This window comes from Arvicola amphibius, chromosome 15 (genome assembly GCF_903992535.2).
Source record: "Arvicola amphibius chromosome 15, mArvAmp1.2, whole genome shotgun sequence".
Taxonomy (NCBI): domain Eukaryota; kingdom Metazoa; phylum Chordata; class Mammalia; order Rodentia; family Cricetidae; genus Arvicola; species Arvicola amphibius.
In genome coordinates this window covers 22,412,025-22,433,618 of record NC_052061.1, presented here as the reverse complement: position 1 = coordinate 22,433,618, position 21,594 = coordinate 22,412,025, and the positions used below count along the sequence as shown (strand labels likewise).

Below are 21,594 nucleotides of genomic sequence, written 5' to 3'. Positions count from 1 at the left end.
ACAGTCAGTTAGTTCAAAGACAACTGTAGGCTGCCACTTCAGGGCCCATAACCTCAGAGACTTCTACTTATCAAATGGCTAATCTCTAGGCTCAGACAGACTAGCTGAGAACTAAGGAACTGTACCCACACGGACACAGTTGCACTTTCCTGATGAAGCCAAATCAGGGACTTTTCTATTCAAAAACTTATAAATGAAAATCTTCCTCTCTTCCCACATATGCCTAAAAACAACAGAAAGATAAAATAACATTTAAAAAAATAAAGAAGACATGCATATCCTCAAACACCTGTCCATTGTCTCCATCAACAGAGACAGAAGGGAAATACTCAGAGGTCGATGGAAGGATAAGACAAAGGTCAATGGTACCAGGACCCATTGGGCACAGAAGAGGTGACAATACTCAGATCTTGCAGCTTCTCAGAACCTGTGATCTACCAGGCCTTGGACAGTATGAAGCTCTCCAAAGTAAATGCAAACTAAGCTTTCATTGTCCCTAGGAACTGGGACAATTCAGTTCCTGAATGTCCGCCTTTCCTTCTGTTAGCTGTGGGCTAACAACAAAACTTGGCTGTGAGTGAAGCTGCTGTTGGAAACAGCAGCTGAGCGAGGAAAGGAAACAGGAAGAGGAGAGGGAGAGAGGCTCCAATGCACCCTTGGCAGCACACCGATGGCATGCTCCTTTATAAGGAAGTCAAGATAGTTAATGTTTTCAATATAAAATACACCCCACAGACTAATGTTTTGAAAACTTGGTACCCAGTGAGTGGCATTATTTTGGGGAGGTTCTGGGAATGCTGCAAAAGGAAAGAAGTAGGTAACTGGGGCAGGACTTCAGGGTCCCATCTTTCATTGACTCCTTCCTGGATCCCCATGATATCAGGTTCTGTTCTCGGCCACATGCTGCTACTACCATCATGATGTTCTGCTCAGGTGTACAGGGTCAATTAACCCTCCGAAATTATGAGTCCAAATCCTGTCAGGTACTGAGACACAGCTGAGCAAGAGTAACTACAGTCAGCACGCTCAGAAAATATGAAAAGCCAGTGATTTCAAGAAACATAATACAAAGAGTGGAAAGAGAACCATCAACATCCAAGTTCTGGGAGAAGAAAAAAACTGAGAGGAAAGAAATAAGGACACACTCCTAAAAATCAAAGAAATTACAGACGACCCCAAGTCAACGGACTCAAGAACAGTAAACTGGAAAACAAAGAAAACCGTGGATGTAAAAAACACTACTGCATAATTCAAGAACACCAGATACAAGAAATAAACCAAGCCGGGCAGCGGTGGCACATGCCTTTAATCCCAGCACTCAGGAGGCAGAGGCAGGCAGATCTCTGAGTTCAAGGCCAGCCTGGTCTACAAGAGCTAGTTCCAGGACAGGCTCTAGAAACTACAGAAAAACCCTCTCTCAAAAAACCAAAAAAAAAAAGAAGAAATAAACCAAAACCTATGCAAATATAAAGAAATATAAAGAAGACAGCATATAAAAGTCATTCTAGCACAGACTTCTCAACAGCACTCGAGTGCAGAACAGAATCCACCAAGTCTTCAAAGAATCGGGGAAAAGAATTCTAACTGCATTTCAACATGTCAGGACATCATAAAAATATCATCAGACAGTACAAATCCCTAAAGGCCCAACACTAAAAAAAAAAAAAAAAAAAAAAAAAAAACTATACTGGCTATTCTCATAGAGAAAGTCTTCAATATTTTTATCAAGAAAAGCAACAGAGGGATGTCCAACTAACTTGGTAATGTCTATATTGTTACCATTAATAAAGGCAATGGCAACAGAATAACCAAAGGGAAAAAGAAGATTCCAGAAAATACCCACAAAGGTAGGGAAATGAGAAGAAACTGAGACTGTTGTGCTGGTGGCGGAGGCAAAATGTCAGAAGTTTAAGATCTCAACAGAGAAATAAGAGTATATGACTCAAAGAAGGATAACCACTCTAGAAACAAAAGGGAAGAAGACTACCATCAGGGACACGGAAGACTACTATCAGGGACATGGAAGACTACCATCAGGGACACACGGAAGACTACCATCAGGGACATTTGCTTTCTTAAAGAAAAGGAAAAATGTATCAAATGCATTAAATGAAAAATACATAATGACAAAAATTGTAACATAATGATAATTATATAAAAATGGATTAAACTTGCTAATTAAAAGACAATGGTTCTCCAATTACATTTTAAAAATCATACAATATGCTGATTTAAAGAAGCAAGCTTAGGGCAAAAAGGACAAGTTGAAAATACAAGAAAAAGGATGGAGATACTAGGTAATTAAGACCCAAAAGAGAGGTAATGACAGGAGGTACATAAAGGTCACTTAATGAAGACCAAGGTGGTAATCAAACAAGGAAATAAAACCACAACCTCAAGCAACCAACCATAACCTACAGGAGAAATAGAAAACTCAACATTGTAGTGACAGGCTTTATGTGCTCTACCCAGACCCCAACACGTATCAAGAAAAAGAAAAGCCCTAGAATCAATGTACAAGGAGACTCCTATAGCCCCACCACCCTGTCACACACACACACACACACACACACACACACACACACACACACACACACAAACACACCTTGCAGCAAATAGAAGATAATATTCTCAACATCACATAAAATATTTTTGAAGGAAGGCCCTAAAATCTTAAATACTTAGTTATTTTTCTGTTCCATGAAGAGACACTATGACCAAAGCAACTTAGAAAGGAAAGCATTCCATCAGGGCAGACTTAGTTTCATGGGGCGGGGCAAGGCAGCGAGCAGGCAGGCAAGCAAGCATGGCACTGGAGCAATAGCTGAGAGCTCACATGCTGAGAGAGAGGGAGGAAAGGGGGAAGAGGGAAGAAAAAGGGAAAGAGGGAGAGATAAGTGGGAGGGAGGAGATAAGTGGGAGGAAGGGGAAGAAGCTGGGCGGGGGGACCCTGAGAATAGCATGGGCTTTTGAAACCTCAAAGTACACGCCAAGTGACCCACATCCAACAAGGCCACACCTCCTAATACTTGAAAAACAGTTCTACCAACCAGGGACCAACATTCAAACATAAGCCTACAGAGTCTGTCCTCATTCTAAGTACCAAAGGAGAACTGCAAGACCATCTACATTTTAACAAAATGCTGTTCCTTATAGTTCCCATGTCAGCAAACTAAATACAGTCACTAAAAAGCTACCAGAAAATACTTAGAATTCAATGACAATAAAATATATTTCATACTAAAACTTTTTTCTCTTTGGTTTTTTGAGACAGGGTTCTTCTGTGTAACAGCACTGCCTGTCTGGAACAAGCTCATGTAGACCAGGCTGGTCTCGAACCCACAGAGGTCTGCTTGCCTCTGCCTCCCGAGTGCTGGGATTAAAGGCATGGTCCAGGCGCATACTAAAAATTTTAAGACAAAGTTTAAAGAATACCAAATAGAACAGTATAACTTTAAAATATTAGAAAAAAAGCATTTTATGCCAACAGATAATCTTCCCAAATATTGATAAAGGACAGTCATCATAGAATTCACATACTGTAGAAATAAACATCATAGATTGTTCACATACTGTAGAAATAAACCCAAGCTTCTACATAAGTAAGAAGCTAATATCCTTAAATATCACTTTCACTGTTCATTGGTATATAAAGCTTGCTGAGACAAACAGTCTGCAGGTGATCTGGCATCTAGCAACTTCCTCTACACATACAGTCAGATTCAAATCTCAATATCAACTACTTTATTTCTGAAAGTAGCTTCAGTACAAATTAAATGGATTTCCCCAGCAGTGGTTGGTAGAACCAAACTCCTGCCATAATGTCAGCCTGTATTTCCCACGGTTTAGAGGGTCACTCACAAGAGCTACCACACTGCACCGTAGTGGCCTTTCCTCTTATATTACCATGACATACGAGGACACTGGAAAGAGCTATGGGATCTAAGATCAGGAACTCATTTCTTATGTTTTGACATAATTTCTAGTTTGTTAAAATATGGTCTGGGTTGGTAGATTTTACCAAAACTAGTATGTAATGCTACACGAACTAGCATAAACTATAACATGCCAAATTGTACATTTCTTGTTCCCCAGCTCAAAATGCTACTCTACTTGATATCATAAATAAAATGTCATGTTGAGCAGCAAATGTGGAGGTGGTCTACACACAGTTAGTTCTGCCCTGGGGGAGGAACAATGCAGCCATCTATTTACATGAATGTCTGCATGTTGTTTGTACACACATGTAAATGCCGTGTATGTAACAAGTGATCACTATAGAAAAGAGATAAACACAATGACAGAATCCTCAAGCCCTTAGATAGCCATAGTCGGAGCAGACTGCCTTCCTAGATTTCTAGGCTTATTCTACATTCAAACAGTGTTTCCTTTAAAGAAGAGGTTCTTCCTTTCCTGTTCATTCATAACCATACTGTTGGGGGTGGAGGGGTGTGAAGACTTTTATCCTTATTGCAGGCTACGCCTGTGCTGCTGTTCAGTGCTTCAGCACAGGGATGAAACACCCAGAGTCCTAGGGCTACTGCCTAGTAGTTCAGGCCTTGTCAGCTGTGGGGTCTAGAAGAGCCACTCACCTTCTCTGTGTCAATTCCTTTACTTCACAGAGATATGAACAGCACCTGTAGTATGTCCTGAGGAATACCTAAATATTCGCAGTAAATATTGGTGAGAACAGTATCTGTCTTGTAGTATGATAATTAGTGATTAGTATTCCTCAACTTTGTGGCGTATTCCTCCATAAATTATTAACATGTCTACGAAGAGTATATAAATATTGGTTCTATAAAAGAACCAAAATAATAAACAGAATTAAATAACTACTGTTCCTAATATGACCCGAAGAGAAACAGAAACTCATGACCGCAGTCACACTTAACACCTGAAAAGTCCGTGCAACATAAAAAATATCCGTAGTTCCAAAATGCAAATCAAAACTTAATTTGAACAGGCACAAAGATTTAAAAAAAAAAACATCTAAAGGTGACACTATACTCCTCCACAAACACGAACACATAGCAAGTCAAGCCCCAAAAGTGCCACAGTATCTCCTAAAGGCCAAACACAGACACTAGGAAAAATGGCACGTGAGGACATTTTCTCTGCTGACTTGATCCCTTTTCCTCTGTAGTAGCAAGAAGTAGGTAGGAACTGAGAAAGTGGCCGTGGGTTGCTTGTGCCTTAGTTTCAGGGGCATCTTTTTTCCTCTGCTAGGTTTCTTCGGGGTCTTCATGAGTTCCCTGAATAACATAAGCAATTCAGAATTGACCACATTGGCATAATACCCTCCCCACTTTGCGATATCGGCTCATCGTCCTGGTTACCAAAGAAAACACTTCAAATCACTCACTCTTGACAGTCTTAAAAATTCCACTTCATTCAGGATAAACAATACTGTGGCTGGTTTGAAAAGATGTTTCTTAGACAGCCCGGCTACCTCCTACGCTGCAAGACTCTCAAGGAGGACTAAAAAGAGACTGACAGCTGCTTGAATTCAGAACTAGAAATTAAAATAAAAGCTATTAGAAGTGAAGAAAGAACACACTCCACAGGGAGACAAGCGCTAAAGGAATTTTCTCTTCCACAGAGTCTAGTTACCTGCCATGAACTCATTTTCACCACAGCAGCAGCAGTGGTTCTTAAAGACGTTAAATAAACCCTTTTCCTTCTCCCGAGAAAGGGGACAATGTTCATCCCACACAGAAGCACAGAGGAGGCTACACAGGAAGTTGGAGACGCTGCCTTTCCCTTTCTCGCTAGCTTTGGGGGGCGGAGAGACCTATGCCGAGGCCGCAGCACACATGATTTATTGGCACGCCACAACTCAATTACAGCTTGAAGCTTCTAGCTGTCTTTTCTAACCTATTGATCTTATCACTGTAAAACCGAGTTAAGAAATAATCGGTCTACACGGACTGTCACATTGTGGGCCTAGTCTCAGCCTCAACATCACAACACAGTGATTCTACATCAAGGAATTGCCATAAGCTCTGAAGGGGGGCGTAAGAGGCACCCACACTCAGGAAGTTTTTACCCAGAATCCACTGATGAAATAACAGGTTGAACAATTACAAAAACGATGAGAAGACCCTTCTGCAACCCCACGATGGAGAACTGCTTTCACCTAGTCAGCTGGGCTGGTACATCCTTTGTGAAGATGGGCAGATAGGTCCACAATGAAAGCCAGCAGCTGCAGGACCCGGGCGATGACGTGTGGCATCTGTGGTTTTATGGTGTCCCTTCTATTTCCCACACTGTTGGAAGTGCTCTGCTAACACCTGTGGGAACGTGGCCACAGCTCCCTAACAAAAGCACATCTTTTTATTTACTGAATTTTTACATTTTACATACCAACCCCAGTTCCTCATCCCTCCCTTTCTCCCACCCCCACCTCCCCAATCCACTCCTCAGAGGGGGAGTCAACAAAGTCTACCATACCAAGCTGAGGCAGGACCAAGCCCCTCCCCCCTGTATCAAGGCTGAGCAAGGTGTCCCACCACAGGGAATGGGCTCCAAAAGGCCAGTTCATGCATCTGGGAAAAGTCCTGGTCCACTGTCAGCCCCCCCCCAAAAGATCAAGTAACATAACTGTCACCCACATTCAGAGGGTCTAGTTCTGTCCCATGCAGGTCCCCCAGCTGTCAGTATAGAGTCCATGAGCTCCCACTAGCTCGGGTTAGCTATCTGTGTGGTTTTCCCCATCATGATCTTGATCTCCCTTGCTCTTATGGTCCCTCCTCCCTCTCTTTAACTGTATCCAGGAGCTCAGCCCAGTGCTTGGCTGTGGGTCACTGCATATGCTTCCATCAGTTACTGGATGTAGGTTCTATGATGACAATTAGGGTAGTCACAGGCCTTCCCCAAAAGCCCATCTTAGGAGACTTTACCAAGTGCTGGGCTGGAGCACAGAGTCCTGCTGAGCAGAGGAAGGATCGTACAAGCCAGGGGAGTCAGGATCATTACAAGGAAGCACACAGAAGCAACTGCCTGCTCATGGGAGCTCACAGACCATGGACTGATTGATGGCTAGGAAACTTGCATGGGACAAGTCTAGGCCCTTTGCATATGTGTGACAGTTGTGTGGCTTGGTCTATTTGTGGGACTCCTGGCAATGGGAGTGGGGCCTGTCCCCAATGCTTTGTCTGGCTTTTGGAAACCTGTTCCTAAAGCTGGGTTGTCTTGTCTTGCCTAGCCTTAATGCAAGGACAGAAGCTTAGTCCTACCCCAACTTGATACGACATGCTTTGTTGGCACCTATGGGAGGCCTGCTCTTTTCTGAACAGAGGTGAAAGGGCTGGATTCGGGACGGGGCAGAGAGGAGATGTGGGGGAAATGAGAGGAGGGGGAGAGGGAAGGAGGCTTTTATAAGCATATTGTTTTGGAAGCACACAGCCAGCACAAGTATCAACCAGGTATCCCTGGCCTGTTTGTGTGGTGGTGGCCTCCCTGCTCTGGGGTGAACCTATGAATCAAAGTGGACATGTAAAAGCGGAGTAAAATGAGTTCTGTTCAGTCCCAGCTGACATGGCAATACAGGTGGAGGAAATCCCACGGGGCCTCACCCCGACATGCAAAGCTGTAGGTAATTAACTACTGCTGAGAAAGGGAGGATTACTCTTCTCTAGTGACAAGCCCCCCCGACTGTGATCCAGTGCCAAGGGGCTGGCCTTAGAAACGCACATGCAGGCAACTCTAAATGGACTTACTAGGTCACACTTTCATATTCATTCACTCATGTACACAGAACAAAATGCTTAAAGGGTAGAGGGTTCCATGAATTTGGGAGGAGGGGAATATATACAAGGAGTAAGATAATTAATTATATTTTAATTAAAACTTTAAAATGCACTCAGAAAAAAAAAGTGAGTTTTGTCTTCTTTGTGAGCACGAAGACTACTCCTTCTCTATGAACACGCAGCACTTTGGTACTTAACACTTCTCCCTCCACGGCCTTCCAGGGGCACACTCCCCTCTCTGCTGACAGCTGCTCAGCGCTCTTCCCACCCTGTGACCACAGCCTCCTTGCTGGAACAGTGAGGCTGCTCTGAGTAGTCGCTATCATGTAACCATGCCCGTCATACTCAGCGGAGGATAAACCAGTACCTTAGCTGTGCAAACTGAGAAATCAGCCTGGCGTGTAGGAAGCACGCATGACAAAGACTCTATAGAAGTTCTTCGTCAGCAGTGTGGCATAATTCCAATTCTAGAATTCATTGCCATTAAACCCCCAACGAAGGGCAATGGCAGAAAACTCAACAGTTATTAAGGTTCACTATTTTAGGATTTAAAAAATTCTACATATGCTACATTACAGAATATTTGCCAACCATATTTAAGGCTCTAAGTTCACCCTGCAAAATCTACACTTAGAAGACCACACAGAGACCTACTCTCACATCTTTGTTTTTCTTGCTTATACCTCCGAAATCAAAATAAATTCTCTTACTCTACTGAAGCTGGTTAAATTCATACCCATCATCACTTTAAGTGTCCATTGCTGGCGGTGACACTGAGTGGGGGCTGAAGAGACCTCGGCATGGCCTCCCCTTCTATCTGCCTCTCCCTCAACAGTGTACACTCATCCCCTTTGCTTCCTTCCCCCCTGCTGCAGGACCACAATAACACATGTTCAACAACATGCGCCGCAGCTCACACGCTTCGCTTCTCATCCAATGTTACAAGTACCAAGCCAATGGTACCCAAGGAAGACCAACAATAGAGAATATCATATCCTGCTAATTGGCTTGCCAGATGATGCTATCTTCAACCCGCATTAAATCATATTTTTAACTTGCCTAAAGAAGTAAACTGCTATATCATGCACAGAATATCTAATTATACTCAGGAAGATGCACAGAACAACTAGTCTCAGAAGCGTCTAGTTCTGCTTAAAATTAAAGCTGCGCGAAGGGAGGAAGAGTTCAATCAGGACTCAAGACGGTGAGCCTTTCCTCATTCTTCAAATCACTACTTCTGGTTTTTTCCTGCCGTGAGAGGAAAATAAGAGAGGTCACTGTCATCTCAAGCAGGCCCACAAACTTCCCTCCACGTTAAGAGGAAATTACAGAAAACCCAGCAGCCCTCTTCATACAAGAGGGAGCATGGACACGAACCCAGGGGAGCTGGAGAATGTGAACCGTGCCCCACGGCCTTAGTTACTTTAGTACTAGTTCTAAGGAAATAAAAATATGGGATAACGAGAATGAAATCAAAGCAAACACAGAGCAAACACGGAGCAAAGCACGGAGCAGCCTGCTTCAGACTCCGCTACTTCATTAAAAGATTCAGCCAAACTGATGCAGTTTAGAAGTTCAAGAGATTACTAAAGGCCATGGGAAAGTGAGCAATGAGCATTCTGTAAGGCAAGCATTTCAGAAGATATAATACTGCAATCTTGTACAGCTGCTCTGGAAATCAGGATGGTGGATTCTCAGAAAATTGGAAATCAATGTACCTCAAGACCCAACAATATCACTTTTAAGTATATACCAAAAAGATACGCACTCATACCACAAGGACATTTGCTCAACTGAGTTCATAGCAGCATTATTCATAATAGCCAGAACCTGGAAACAACCCAGATGCCCCTCAACCAAAGCATGGGTAAAGAAAATGTGGCTCGTTGGCTTTCTGAGGACGCAGGTTCAGTTCCCAGGACACACATGGTAGCTCACAGTATCTGTAACCCCAGTGCCAGCGGACCCGATGCCTCTTCTAGCCTCCACGGGCACTGGACACATGTGGGGCATGAATGCACACTCAAAAACACGGAAACATGCCTAATTTAAAACAAAGGAACAAAAAAAAAAATCAAGGTTGGCCTGAAACTAAATGGACCGTGGAACTAGAAAAACCCAAATACTGTTCTGCTAAAGAGCAGAGCACTAAGATGAGTCCTGACTGCATTCCGCTATCACCATACACCACCCCCCCCTCTCAGAAGCTTCCACCTGCAGTGGCCCAGGCCCAGCAGGAGATGGCCAGCACAATGCTGATTTGGGAGTGGGTTTTGTCTCACAATACTGTCTGGGCTTTTTCTGTTTTTAACCTCACAGCTTGGGCTTATATGTCATGATTTACAATTTTGTTTTTATTGGTTTTCTGTGTGTGTGTGTGTTTTGTACTATTTCTTTGGCTCTTTCTTCCCATTTTGTCCTATTCTGGTTTGTGTGGTTTTATTTCATCTTATTTTGTTTTAGTATTATTATTTTTTGAGGCCTTTGTGTATTCTAATGAAAGCGAGGAAGAAAGGGTATGGATTTGTGTGGATGTGAAGTGGGGAGGATCTGGGAGGCGTTTAGAGAAAAGGAACCTGAAATGAGAATATTACATTAAAAAAATCTATTTTCAATTAATGAAGGAAGGAAGAAAGGTTGGTTGGTTTAAAAAAGAAAGTCAAGGTTGTCACCAAAAAGAAAGAACAGAGTTATAAAACAAAGGAGAGTAAAATAACATGCAATTAAACATGAAGCAACAAACATATGATAGAATGAAGGAAATGCATAATTGATATTTTCCCTCAAAATTAAGTAACATTTAAGAAGTATAACATCAGGAGTGATCACGATTCGATGGCAGAGCATTTGCCTGACATCGAGGACAAAAATATTTCCTAAAGCTTAGGAGCAATATACTCCATATGCCATCTTGAATTTTCCATCAAAACTGAGAATACTGCTAAGAGACACTTCTCAGTCATTAATAATCACTTAGAAACTTTGCACAGAAAGGTAGCACCTCCACAGATTTGTTAAAGTACAATTTTACTCCTAAGACTAACAGAACGTAGCTGTGATTTCCAAACGCCTGACTTTGATCACCTCCACCGTCAAACAGTTAGCTCTGGTTCCCTTGCAGGCCTTCAGACATCTAGTTGTCTTGTGTGTATTTCTTGCTCCCCTCCTACTTTCTGGCATTTGCTTGTTTCACTATTTATTAACACTTCTAGTAGAGGACAGGTGAGCTGGGGGAGAAGGTGAGACTCAAACCAGGCAGTTTTACTCCTTATTAGCAGCTCCGTTGACAAAGAAAGTGAGAAGAGAAAAAAGTCAGCTGGGTCACAAGTGGAATGAAGTCTGAAGAGAAGTTCTGGGAGCTGGAGAGACGCCCCATCAGTAAAATACCTGCTGAGCAAGCCAGGAGGGGACACTGGGGCGTGTCTTCCACATCACCAAGCTGTGCGTGCTCATATAGGCGTAACCCTAGCACTGGGCAGAACCAGTGAGTGAGTCCTGAGTTCAACAAGAGCCTTCCCAAAAGATAGGCTGTAGAGATCTCTGACCTAAACACACACACACACACACACACACACACACACACACACACTGACACACACACTCCAATCAGAAACTGATATTCATGGCTCATACTTTTCTCTGGGAAACAGGAAAATACTATCTGACCTTTGTTTCTGACACGTGTGCACATAGCAAGCAATTCAGAAATAAACAAAGAACAGTGCACCTAGTATTGTTACCAGAGTATTGTGGGTCTTTCTGCATGCACCTCCAGTCACTTGAAGACAGTTGCCACTTCCCTGCATGAACCAACACACTTTTCTCTTGAATGTGTGTTCATGATGAAGGTATTATAATTTGGTTCCCGTCAACATAACCACAACAAAGACTTAAGGATTCGCAGCAAGAAGAGAAGTCAAGAATAACCTTGAATTTGGAAAACTGACTCAACAGGAGGAAATGCGCAGGCAAAAATGCAGCTTGCACACCACATCACCTTGTTTTCCTCACGAGAACCACGTGACTACAAATCTCCAACCAGCCCTTGTGGAGCTTGGATACCACATGACCTTGTTTTCCTCACGAGTACCACATGACTACAAATCACCAATGAGCCCTTGTGGAGCTCGCAGTCTTGGCTCTGACCTAAAAGTTTAGACAAGGCTATGAGGTGAGAGCCGGCAAGCAACGAGAGTTTGGACAGGGCATGAGAATCACCATCTGCCACAACCACTGGCCCCAGTTCAAAGGCAGGCCAACTGGCCGCCCGGCTGTGGCGGTGACTGAAGGCTCTGCTCTTTGAGGACTTCGGTCCACCGGGTTCACCACAGCGCAGAAGCCCAAGCCCCACAACAGTGACCTGTGCCTCTAATCCAGACACATTAGCAGTGGATTGGTTCCACCAGCTCCTCGCTCACATCAAAGATCTGCTTTAATTTTAGTTCCATGTGTCTCGGGGTTATGTAACCTCACAGGAGGTCACACAAGTCTCCCAAAAAAGAAATTTAAGCTGCCTTAAAACAAAAAAAGAACTGTGCATAACAGAAACAAACACAAAACAGAAACTTGCATTTTTCTCTCTGACCAGAAAAAACGTCAACCTCCTTGCTAATCTAAAACATTACAATTTAGGGGAGACAGAAATAAGAACACAGAGACTGAAACATTAGGGCCCATGCCGAGGGTGGGTGACATGCTGTGCCGTCAGCACGCCACCAGCAGAACAAGCATCTTACCATCTTCCAACTCAAGACAAAGATTATACACAGCCACCGGCCTCTTGGTCCTCTGCCCCTGTCTCTTTGACTGTCGCGGTGGAGCATTTGGAGGTGATGCCGACAGGCAGGTGGGCTCAGGGAGGGCAGCATCAGGCGAGGTCCGAAATATCTGGCATTGGGGATAAGCACAGTGGTGTCATGAGTGAAACGTGTATTGTTACAGCAAACCGGAACCCGGTCACATTAGATCTGGGTTTATTCATGACAGACCAGAGCCAAAATCTAGTCCTTTGAACTTAAACATAAAAAAAAAGTTTTTAACACAAGATTTCAAAATAAAGCATTTCACTAAAATTAAAACAGCATTAGATCATTATATTTCAAATTTTTTTCTTAAAGTAAACAAATATAATGGTTTCCACCATGGGGCAGACAATCATGGCTCTTCATGCACAAGGAAAGGAGCCGGGAGCAGTATACAGGCATCAAGAACCCCTTAGGTTTCAAAGAGAGTTATTCTTATGCCAAACTGTCAGCCTAATTTTCTTCCCAACAACATAAACAGAAACATCCATTTACAAACATTTTTTATAGGTTTAAAAAATAGCCTGTGTCTATGAAATCACCTGTCTGGATTCTGATTTACAGTCTTCATAATTTTCTTATTTAATGTTTTATAGATTTCATCAATTCATTTAATATGTTCCAACCCTCTTAATAATTTTCTCTCCTATTTCTGGCCCAGAACATCGCCACCATGATTTATCTGCACTGCCATTCATATATCAGGAATGATAACATTAATTAAAATGCGCTGCTTCTTTGCTTAGCAATTTGTTTTCTTTGGACAAAGTAATATGTGTGTCACACAGAGAAGCATATCACACCACACTGCAGTGATTCATCACGGATGTCCCCGGCCACCAAGACCTGAGGGGAAAGGCTCCCTTCAGCCTCAGTGACTCTGGCCTTCAATGAAGCCATGAAATAAAAAAACTATAGGCATCAGCCTGACCTGTACCTGCAGAGGACTGACACATTCCTCCAGTGGAGAGAAGAAACAAATACCCAGCGTTAAAAAACCACAAATGTAGCCAGGTGGTGGTTGTGCACGCCTTTAATCCCAGACTCGGGAGGCAGAGGCAGGCGATCTCTGTGAGTTCGAGGCTAGCCTGGTCTACAGAGCGAGTTTCAGGATAGGCTCCAAGCTACACAGAGAAACCCTGTCTCAAAAAATCAAAAGAAAAAAGGACACAAATGTAAACTCACAAGGAAAGGTATTGCAATTACTTACTTACTCATTTGAACAGAATCAAGCACATGGTGTGTGTGTGTGTGTGTGTGTGTGTGTGTGTGTGTGTGTGTGTGTGTCAGAAAAACTGACACTGAAAGGGTTTGAATTAAAACCCTAGAGATTCTCACCTAAAAATTATTATATACCAATAAAAATAAGCATGTTTAACACTGTATTTGCTTTACAGTGTCATACTGCCCCCTCATGTATAAACAGAATAAGAAATTATTTAAGTTGCCATGGCCAAGTATTCGCCAGTGACAATCTCATCTGCTATTATAGCTGGCAACCTACTAACAGTGTCTTTCCACAGGATCTGGGGTCCACATGGCACTGGCAAAGAGGAGACTATACAGGTGTGACTTGAGAATCTGCTGCTGCCCAGACTGCTGGCCCAGCTGCTGTACTGCCACTGTCACTGTTCAAGTTAAAAAAGGTTGTGGCATACGGGGACAGGAGCAGTGGGGTGGGAACGAACATGAGAACAGTGATGGAGGGACGGTGGGAAGCACAATCCCAGTCAAAGGGAACAGCACCATGACCACACTTTATAAAGTCCCAAACTTATCTATGCTTGACTTTCACAAACATGGAGGATGCCTCTGGGATGTCATCAGGCCAGGATGTCCAAAGCACCCTCCGCCCCGCAACCCGGGACTGGCACTGCTTGGCTGGTAGTTTTCCAAGCATGATGCATAGACAGCATGCACACGTGCTGGCAGCTCAGGCACGTCCCTCTCCACTGGAGGGTGAGACATCTGGAGAAGGCTACCTAGCAGGAGGTGTGGGAGCTTGTCAATCTGCAGTCAGACCATTGTGACCCTACCACACCCCGAAGGCAGAACTAAGTCCTTCCCAGCACTTCAGTTCCCAACTAAGAGCTGGGGCCAGACATTAGTTGGTCTCCAGAAGACTTCAGGCGCCAATGGGTTTGTGCTTTCAAATTGTTTTGGGTTTTTTTTTTTTTTTTGGTTTATATTTTAAAGCTCCCAGGTCATTCTTTTGTGTAGTCAAAGCAAAGAAGGACCAACTTGGAAATCATCCACAGTTAGGACAACTTGTGTCTTCACTGTGGAAGGACTGAAGGCAAAAATCACAACACCAAAAGAATATTTCAGGAAAATAAAGGCACCAAACATGCACATGAATTTTTTAGACCACACCACATCCCATTTATACATATGAAGGTTCAAAGATTCCATCTATTGATCTTAATAAATTCTTTGGGGGACTGGCATCCGGACAGCTGAATCACCATCCACATTACTGCTGTTAACAAACCTAGCTATTCCCTAGAGACAGCACTGTCTGGGCTTTGGGACCTCACCAGCTCTGAGAGCTGAGGTTGATGCTGGAACTGATGCTCATGCATTGGGAGACCTCTTAACACAGTGCATCATCCAGTGCAGCATCAGGCACGCGGGACTCAGAATAGATGGATCCAATCTGCATTTGTGACACGAAACGTAAACAACGCAAATGAATCCAGGCCTCTATTATGCTGCTCAGCCGCTTTCACAAGACAACACTCATTTTCCACCACCTCCAATATTACCATAGCTGCTACTCTGAGCAGCTCTCCCAGTCCTTCAGAGAAAGACATCAAGCGAGGAGCTAAAAGGAAAGCTACAAATGGACTCTGGAGAAACTTAGAACCAAACGTCTGCTTTTAACACCTTCATTTCTCTACTTTAGCACTAAAATTTTACACTTAAATCACTTCCTGCTGTTTAGACAAGGCAGTACAGGGCACACGGACATAAGCCCACCAGTGACTCTGCCCCTCAGACACATCCACCTTGCCTCCCAATGTATTAGTATCAATTCCAAGGTCTTTTCTCCTCTCAGAAGGCTACAAAACTACCTGTTATGATTCTCTGCAATGTGCAGGAATGTTATTATATTCTTTCCAAGTCTACAAGAGGAAATAAGCAAAACTCTTCACATTGAATATTGAGCTGTTTTCTGGTGATCTGACTTTAGAATGTTCCACTTTTTCATGTTTTTCTCTACAATACCAAAACATCCTTCTTGAACCGCTATACACATCCCAGGTCTCTCTCTGGGACTTCACCACAGTAACTTGCCTCCCATCGCTTTCAATCCCCTAGTTTAGCATTCTACCTCCTGCTGCCTTTGTTTGAGGATGGATCGTATTTACTCAAAACTTCATTTTTAGCATTAAAAACTTCTTCACACACCTCCATATTTACAACACAAGAAAAACTCAGATCAGACAATCCTAACAAAACAAAGCTTATCGGGTAAGGAAGCGTTTGCAACCTCAGGTCACCCCACAGCGCTAGCACACACAGAAGTCTGTCACTGTTGTTCACAATCACAGGCTCCTCAGGTGCAATGCAGTAGATGCTCCAGCATGGGACTTGGCAAATTCTTCCTGCCACCAGGGGCCATGTGTGGGTATGAGTCACCTCTGCCAGAAGACAAGGAGCGCCTCTGAAATTTACACATAGTACCCAATTTGAACAGGCAGCATCTGAAGAGGGCAGTCATTCATCTTCACAAAGATGCTTCTGCAGGAGTCCAGTGATTTTCACCATGGAAGGAAGACTGTCCATTGCATCTGTGTGTTTCTGGCAGCTCCAGCAGCAAGTACAATTATTTAGCACATGATTATACCTGACATTATACCAAGTGCTTTATATATAAAGATTTGGATCAGATTTCCCGATGTCAGAATGCAAGTCTCAGCCACTGAACTTCACTGTGTCCTATTAAGTCCCATCATCTGATGTCCTCCACCATGATGTGCAACCTACAAATGCTGTCTTTCTTAAGCAGACAGAGACTTCCAGAAGACAGTGGCAAGTCAATGCATTTTCTTTCCCAAGTAAACTTCCAACATGGGAAGTGGGAAAAAAGGGCAAATTAAGTCCATTTCAGCTTCAGAGTCTACCGTGTGCAACTAAGCTGCTCTGAGGGGACCCGAAGGCCCACTGGCAACGTTCCTCGGTTTACCCTCCCTTTGCACCACAGATAACCCGATGGCCCAGAGACAAGGGTCTCAGAGTCAACTGCTGTTTAGCATCCTACTGGCCCCAACCCTTTGTCCCCAACAAGGTATGATTTACACACGTACTAGTGTCCTTCCAACCTGAGCCCCATATCCCAGAGTGCAGTCAAAAGAGACAACGTATTTGGACAAAACCACCCTGTAGTGAATATATAGAGACTTTATCTCTATATACGCCTGTCAGCATGAGACCCTGTCCGCTACTGTGAGAGACTGGAGAGAGACTTAACTCAAAGGAAGGCAGGAGCAGAGGACATTGTTATTCTGTGCATTCTTCCCATAGGCTCAAGCTCTGATGGTGGCCCTGACTTCACATGTCCTCTCCGAAAAAAGCCTTCAATTTGATTGACAAGTTAAAAAAAAAAAAAAAAAAAACTAAACAAATAAAAGTTAAAAAAAAAAAACCCAAAAAACAAATTTTGTTTGGCAGATATATGAAGTTAACAGGATTCTTGTTTTCTTCCTACATTTGAAGTTTGGGGAGACATGTGCAGACACATCCCCAGACCTAACAGACACTATCTCTGTAGCTATCAAAGACTAGAATGCACCGCCTAGCTAGCTGCAGTCTTTGCTTTAGCAATCTCGGTGGCGAGGCTTCTCCAATCAGCCTTCACAAAAAGGAGCGCGTCCCAGCCACACACTTCAAATCATAGGCAGGCTCCATGGAATCAACAGTGGCTAGAACAGCAATGCCCTGCCAGTGACTGGAAGAGACAATGGGACCACACACACTAAAACTCTGATAACATTACAGAACCAAAAGGCAGCAGGAAGCCACCACATGCTCCCAGATTACTGATTCCTCTCTATACAAAGGAAGCCTCTCAGGCCCAAGGCAAAAGTGCACACCCCTACACCATGGTGCGACATACATTTCCAGTTAAAAATGCTGTTCTACGGTTTGCAAAAGCTTAGAAAATCTCTCCAGGTGCAATGCTACCCACCTGCACCTGTACACATTTAGGAAACCCAGAACTGAGTTTCCACAGTCAGATGAAAGCACTTTCCCAAACACAGCTGCACCTCTGGCTTCCATAACTCAAACAGATACACATATTCTCCACTTAGGAAAATCCACCACCCAGATAGAACTTTTCTTCAGTGTGTCCTTTGCTAGCATGCATAGCAAACCTCACAATAAAGGTCTATATTGCAATCTATAAACTGCTTTTGGTAGGATTGCCTTTTTTATTATTTTGATCCTACCTTTCCAAGAACATGGGAGACCTTTCCATTTTCTGGTATTTTCTTCAGTTTCTTTCTTCAAAGACTTAAAGTTCATGTCGAATAGGTCTTTTACTTCTTTGGTTAGTGTTACCCCAAGATATTTTATGTTATTTGTGGCTATTGTGAAGGTGATGTTTCTCTGATTTCTTTCTCAGTTTCTTTATCATTTGTATATAGGAGGGCTACTGATTTTTTTGAGTTGATCTTGTATCCTGCCACATTAATGAAGGTATTTATCAGCTGTATGAGTTCCTTGGTAGAGTTTTTGGGGTCACTTATATATACTATCATATCATCTGCAAATAACGAAAGTTTGACTTCTTCTTTTCCAATTTGAACCCCCTTGATCTCCTTTTGCTCTAGCCAGAACTTCAAGAACTATGTTGAAGAGATATGGAGAGAGTGGACAGCCCTATCTTGGTCCTGATTTTAGTGAAATCGCTTTGAGTTTCTCTCCATTTAATTTGATGTTGGCTGTTGGACTGCTGTATATTGCTTTTATTATATTTAGATATGTTCCTTGTATCCATGATCTTTCTAAGACCTTTATTGTGAAGGGGTTTTGGATTTTGTTGAATGCTTTTTCAGCATCTAATGAGATAATCCTGTTTTTTTTTTCATTTTATTTATATAATGGATTACATTGATAGATATTCTTATGTTGAACCATCCCTGCATCTCTGGAATGAAGCCTATTTGATCATGGTGGCATAAAAACAGAGAGGTTGACTAATGGAATTGAATTGAAGACCAGGATATTAATCCACACACCTACGAACACCTGATCCTGACAAAGAAGCTAAAATCACACAATGGAAAACAGAAAGCATCTTCAAAAAATGGTGATGGCATAACTGGATGTCAATATGTAGAAGAAAATAGATCCATATCTATCACCATGCACAGAACTCAAGTCCAAATGAATTAAAGACCTCAATATAAATCTGACCACAATGGACCTATAGAAGAGAAAGTGGGAAGTAGCCTTCAATGCATGGATACAGGAGACCACTTCTTAAATATAACACCAGTAGCACACACACTAAGAGCAACAATAAATATGGAACCTCCTGAAACTGAGAAGCTTCTGTAAAGCAAAGGACATTGTCAATAAGACAAAAAGGCAGCCTACTGAATGGGGAAATATCTTCAACTCCACACCAGACAAAGGTCTTATCTCTAAAATATATAAAGAACTCTAGAAATTAGACATCAAAATTCCAAATAATCCAATTACAAAATGGGGCACAGAACTAAAACAGAGAATTCTCAACAGAAGAATCTCAATTTGCTTAAAGACACTTAAGGAAATGTTCAATGTCCTTAGCCATCAGGGAAATTCAAATCAAAACAACTCTGAGATACCATTTTGCCCCTGTCAGAATGGCTAAGATCAAAAACACCAATGATAGCTTATGCTGGAGAGAATGTGGCATTAGGAGAACACTCATCCATTGCTGGTGGGAATGCAAACTTGTACAACCAGTTTAGAAAATCAGTATGGCGGTTTCTCAGAAAATTGGGAATCTAACTTAAGATCAAGCAATACTACTCTTGGGCATGTACCCAAAAGATGCTCAATCATACTACAAAGATATTTGTTCAACTATGTTCATAACAGCATTATTTGTAATAGCCAGAACCTCGAAACAACCTAGATGCTCCTCAAAGGAAGAAAGGATTTTTTAAAAAATGTGGCACATTTACACATCTGAGTACTACTCAGCATTAAAAACCAATGATATCTTGAAATTTGCATGCAAATGGATGGAACTAGAAAACACCATCCTGAATATGGTATGTACTGACTCATAAGTGGATGCCAGATATAAACAAAAGATATTAAGCCTATATAGTTCATGCTACCAGAGAAGCTAAGTAACAAGGTGAACCCTAAGAGAAACATATATAGATCCACCTAGAAAGTTGAAATAGACAAGATCACCTGACAAAATTGGGAGCATGGGGGTGGAAGGAGAAGGGAGGGTTAGGGGAAAGAGCAGGGAAAAAGGAGAGGGGGAGGAGAACTTGAGAGAATGGGATAGTCAAGATGGAGGAAGGACAGAGATGACAGCAAAGAAAGAGCTATCTTGATTGAGGGAGCCATTATTGGGCTAGCAAGAGACCTGGCTCAAGAGAAATTCCCAGGAATCCACAATAAGCAATAGAGGAGAGGGTGCCTGAACTGGCCTTGCCCTGTAGTTAGACTGATGAATATCTTAAATGTCACCATAGAACCTTCATCCAGCAACTGATGGAAACAGAGGAAGAGAACCACAGCGGAGCATTAGACTGAGCTCCCAAAGTCCAGTCTAAGAGTCGGAGGAGTGAGATTTCGAACAAAGAGGTCAAGACCATGATGGGGATACCCACTAAAATGGCTTACCTGAGCAAATGGGAGCTCACCAACTCTAGCTGTACAGGAAAGGAACAAGCATTAGACCAAACTAGTCCTCTGAAAGTGGTGTGACAGCCGCATGGCTGGGGCAGACTGAGGAGCCACTGGCAGAGGCACCAGGATTTATCCCTAATGCTTGTGCTGGCTCTTTGGGAACCTATTCTCTTTGGAGGGATACCTTGCTCAGCCTAGATATAGTAGGGAGGGCCTTGGACCTTCCCCAAAGCAATGTGCCTTACCCTCTCTGCAGAGTGGATGGGGGTGAGGTGGGGGGTAAGTGGAGGAAGTGGGAACTTGGATTGGTATGAATAATGAAAAAAGATAGTTTGTTTTGTTTTTAAAATTTAAAAAAAGGGTCCTATCTCACAGGCTACTTGGAAACTTTAAATCCCAGAAAACAATTCTAGAAGTAGCTGGCATCACCTCATAGATTTTCAAGTTCAACAGTATCTTCTTTGGAAACAGGAAGGTTGGGTAACTAGTTTTCTAGTGGGAGAGAATAAGGCATGGATTCATTTAAGTCTCCAAAACTCAGTCTGTGGATTTTAATCACAATCATCTGAAACCTTTTCCAATACACACCCTGTCACAGCGGCCTGCCTCTTTAAGAGCTCACGGAGCACCCGTTTGTCCTTTTAGCACTGCCACAACTCTTAGAGTGGAGCCCCACATGAGAGCCACCAGTCCTCAGCAATGGCACTTTGAGGGGCTACACTGGGCATGGCAGTGGGTATCCCTGTTTTGAGAACCACTGTTCCTAAAATTTATGGCAATCGTTTTACTTTCTTTACTAAAAAAACTTTTCAAATTACAATTCATACACCTTACAAAGGTGGCAATGTTTGCGATATTTAAAATAATCTCTAGAAGATTAAAAAAAACTGACCACTGAGTTGTCAACTTGACAATATCTAGAATCATCAAGGGATAAAAGCTTCTGGGCACAACTATGAAGATTATTTACATGAGGTTATCCCGTGGGCACAACTATGAAGATTATCCACATGAGGTTAGCCCTGGGCACAACTATGAAGATTATCTACATGAGGTTAAACCGTGGGCACAACTATGAAGATTATCTACACGAGGTTAGCCCGTGGGCACAACTATGAAGATTATCTACATGAGGTTAGCCCGTGGGCACAACTATGAAGATTATCTACATGAGG

The 21,594-nt window shown here is 42.8% G+C and overlaps 1 protein-coding gene across 3 annotated transcripts in view; it reads right to left on the bottom strand.

Moving 5' to 3' along the window:
* Nucleotides 1–21,594, bottom strand: part of Arhgap10 (Rho GTPase activating protein 10) — a 254,919-nt gene that overhangs the window by 31,287 nt on the left and 202,038 nt on the right. For all 3 annotated transcript variants that reach the window (XM_042054222.1, XM_038312528.1, XM_038312529.1), the window contains exon 19: nucleotides 12,488–12,638. In XM_042054222.1, the coding sequence (XP_041910156.1) occupies nucleotides 12,488–12,638 (151 nt within the window). The remainder of the gene's footprint in view (nucleotides 1–12,487; nucleotides 12,639–21,594) is intronic.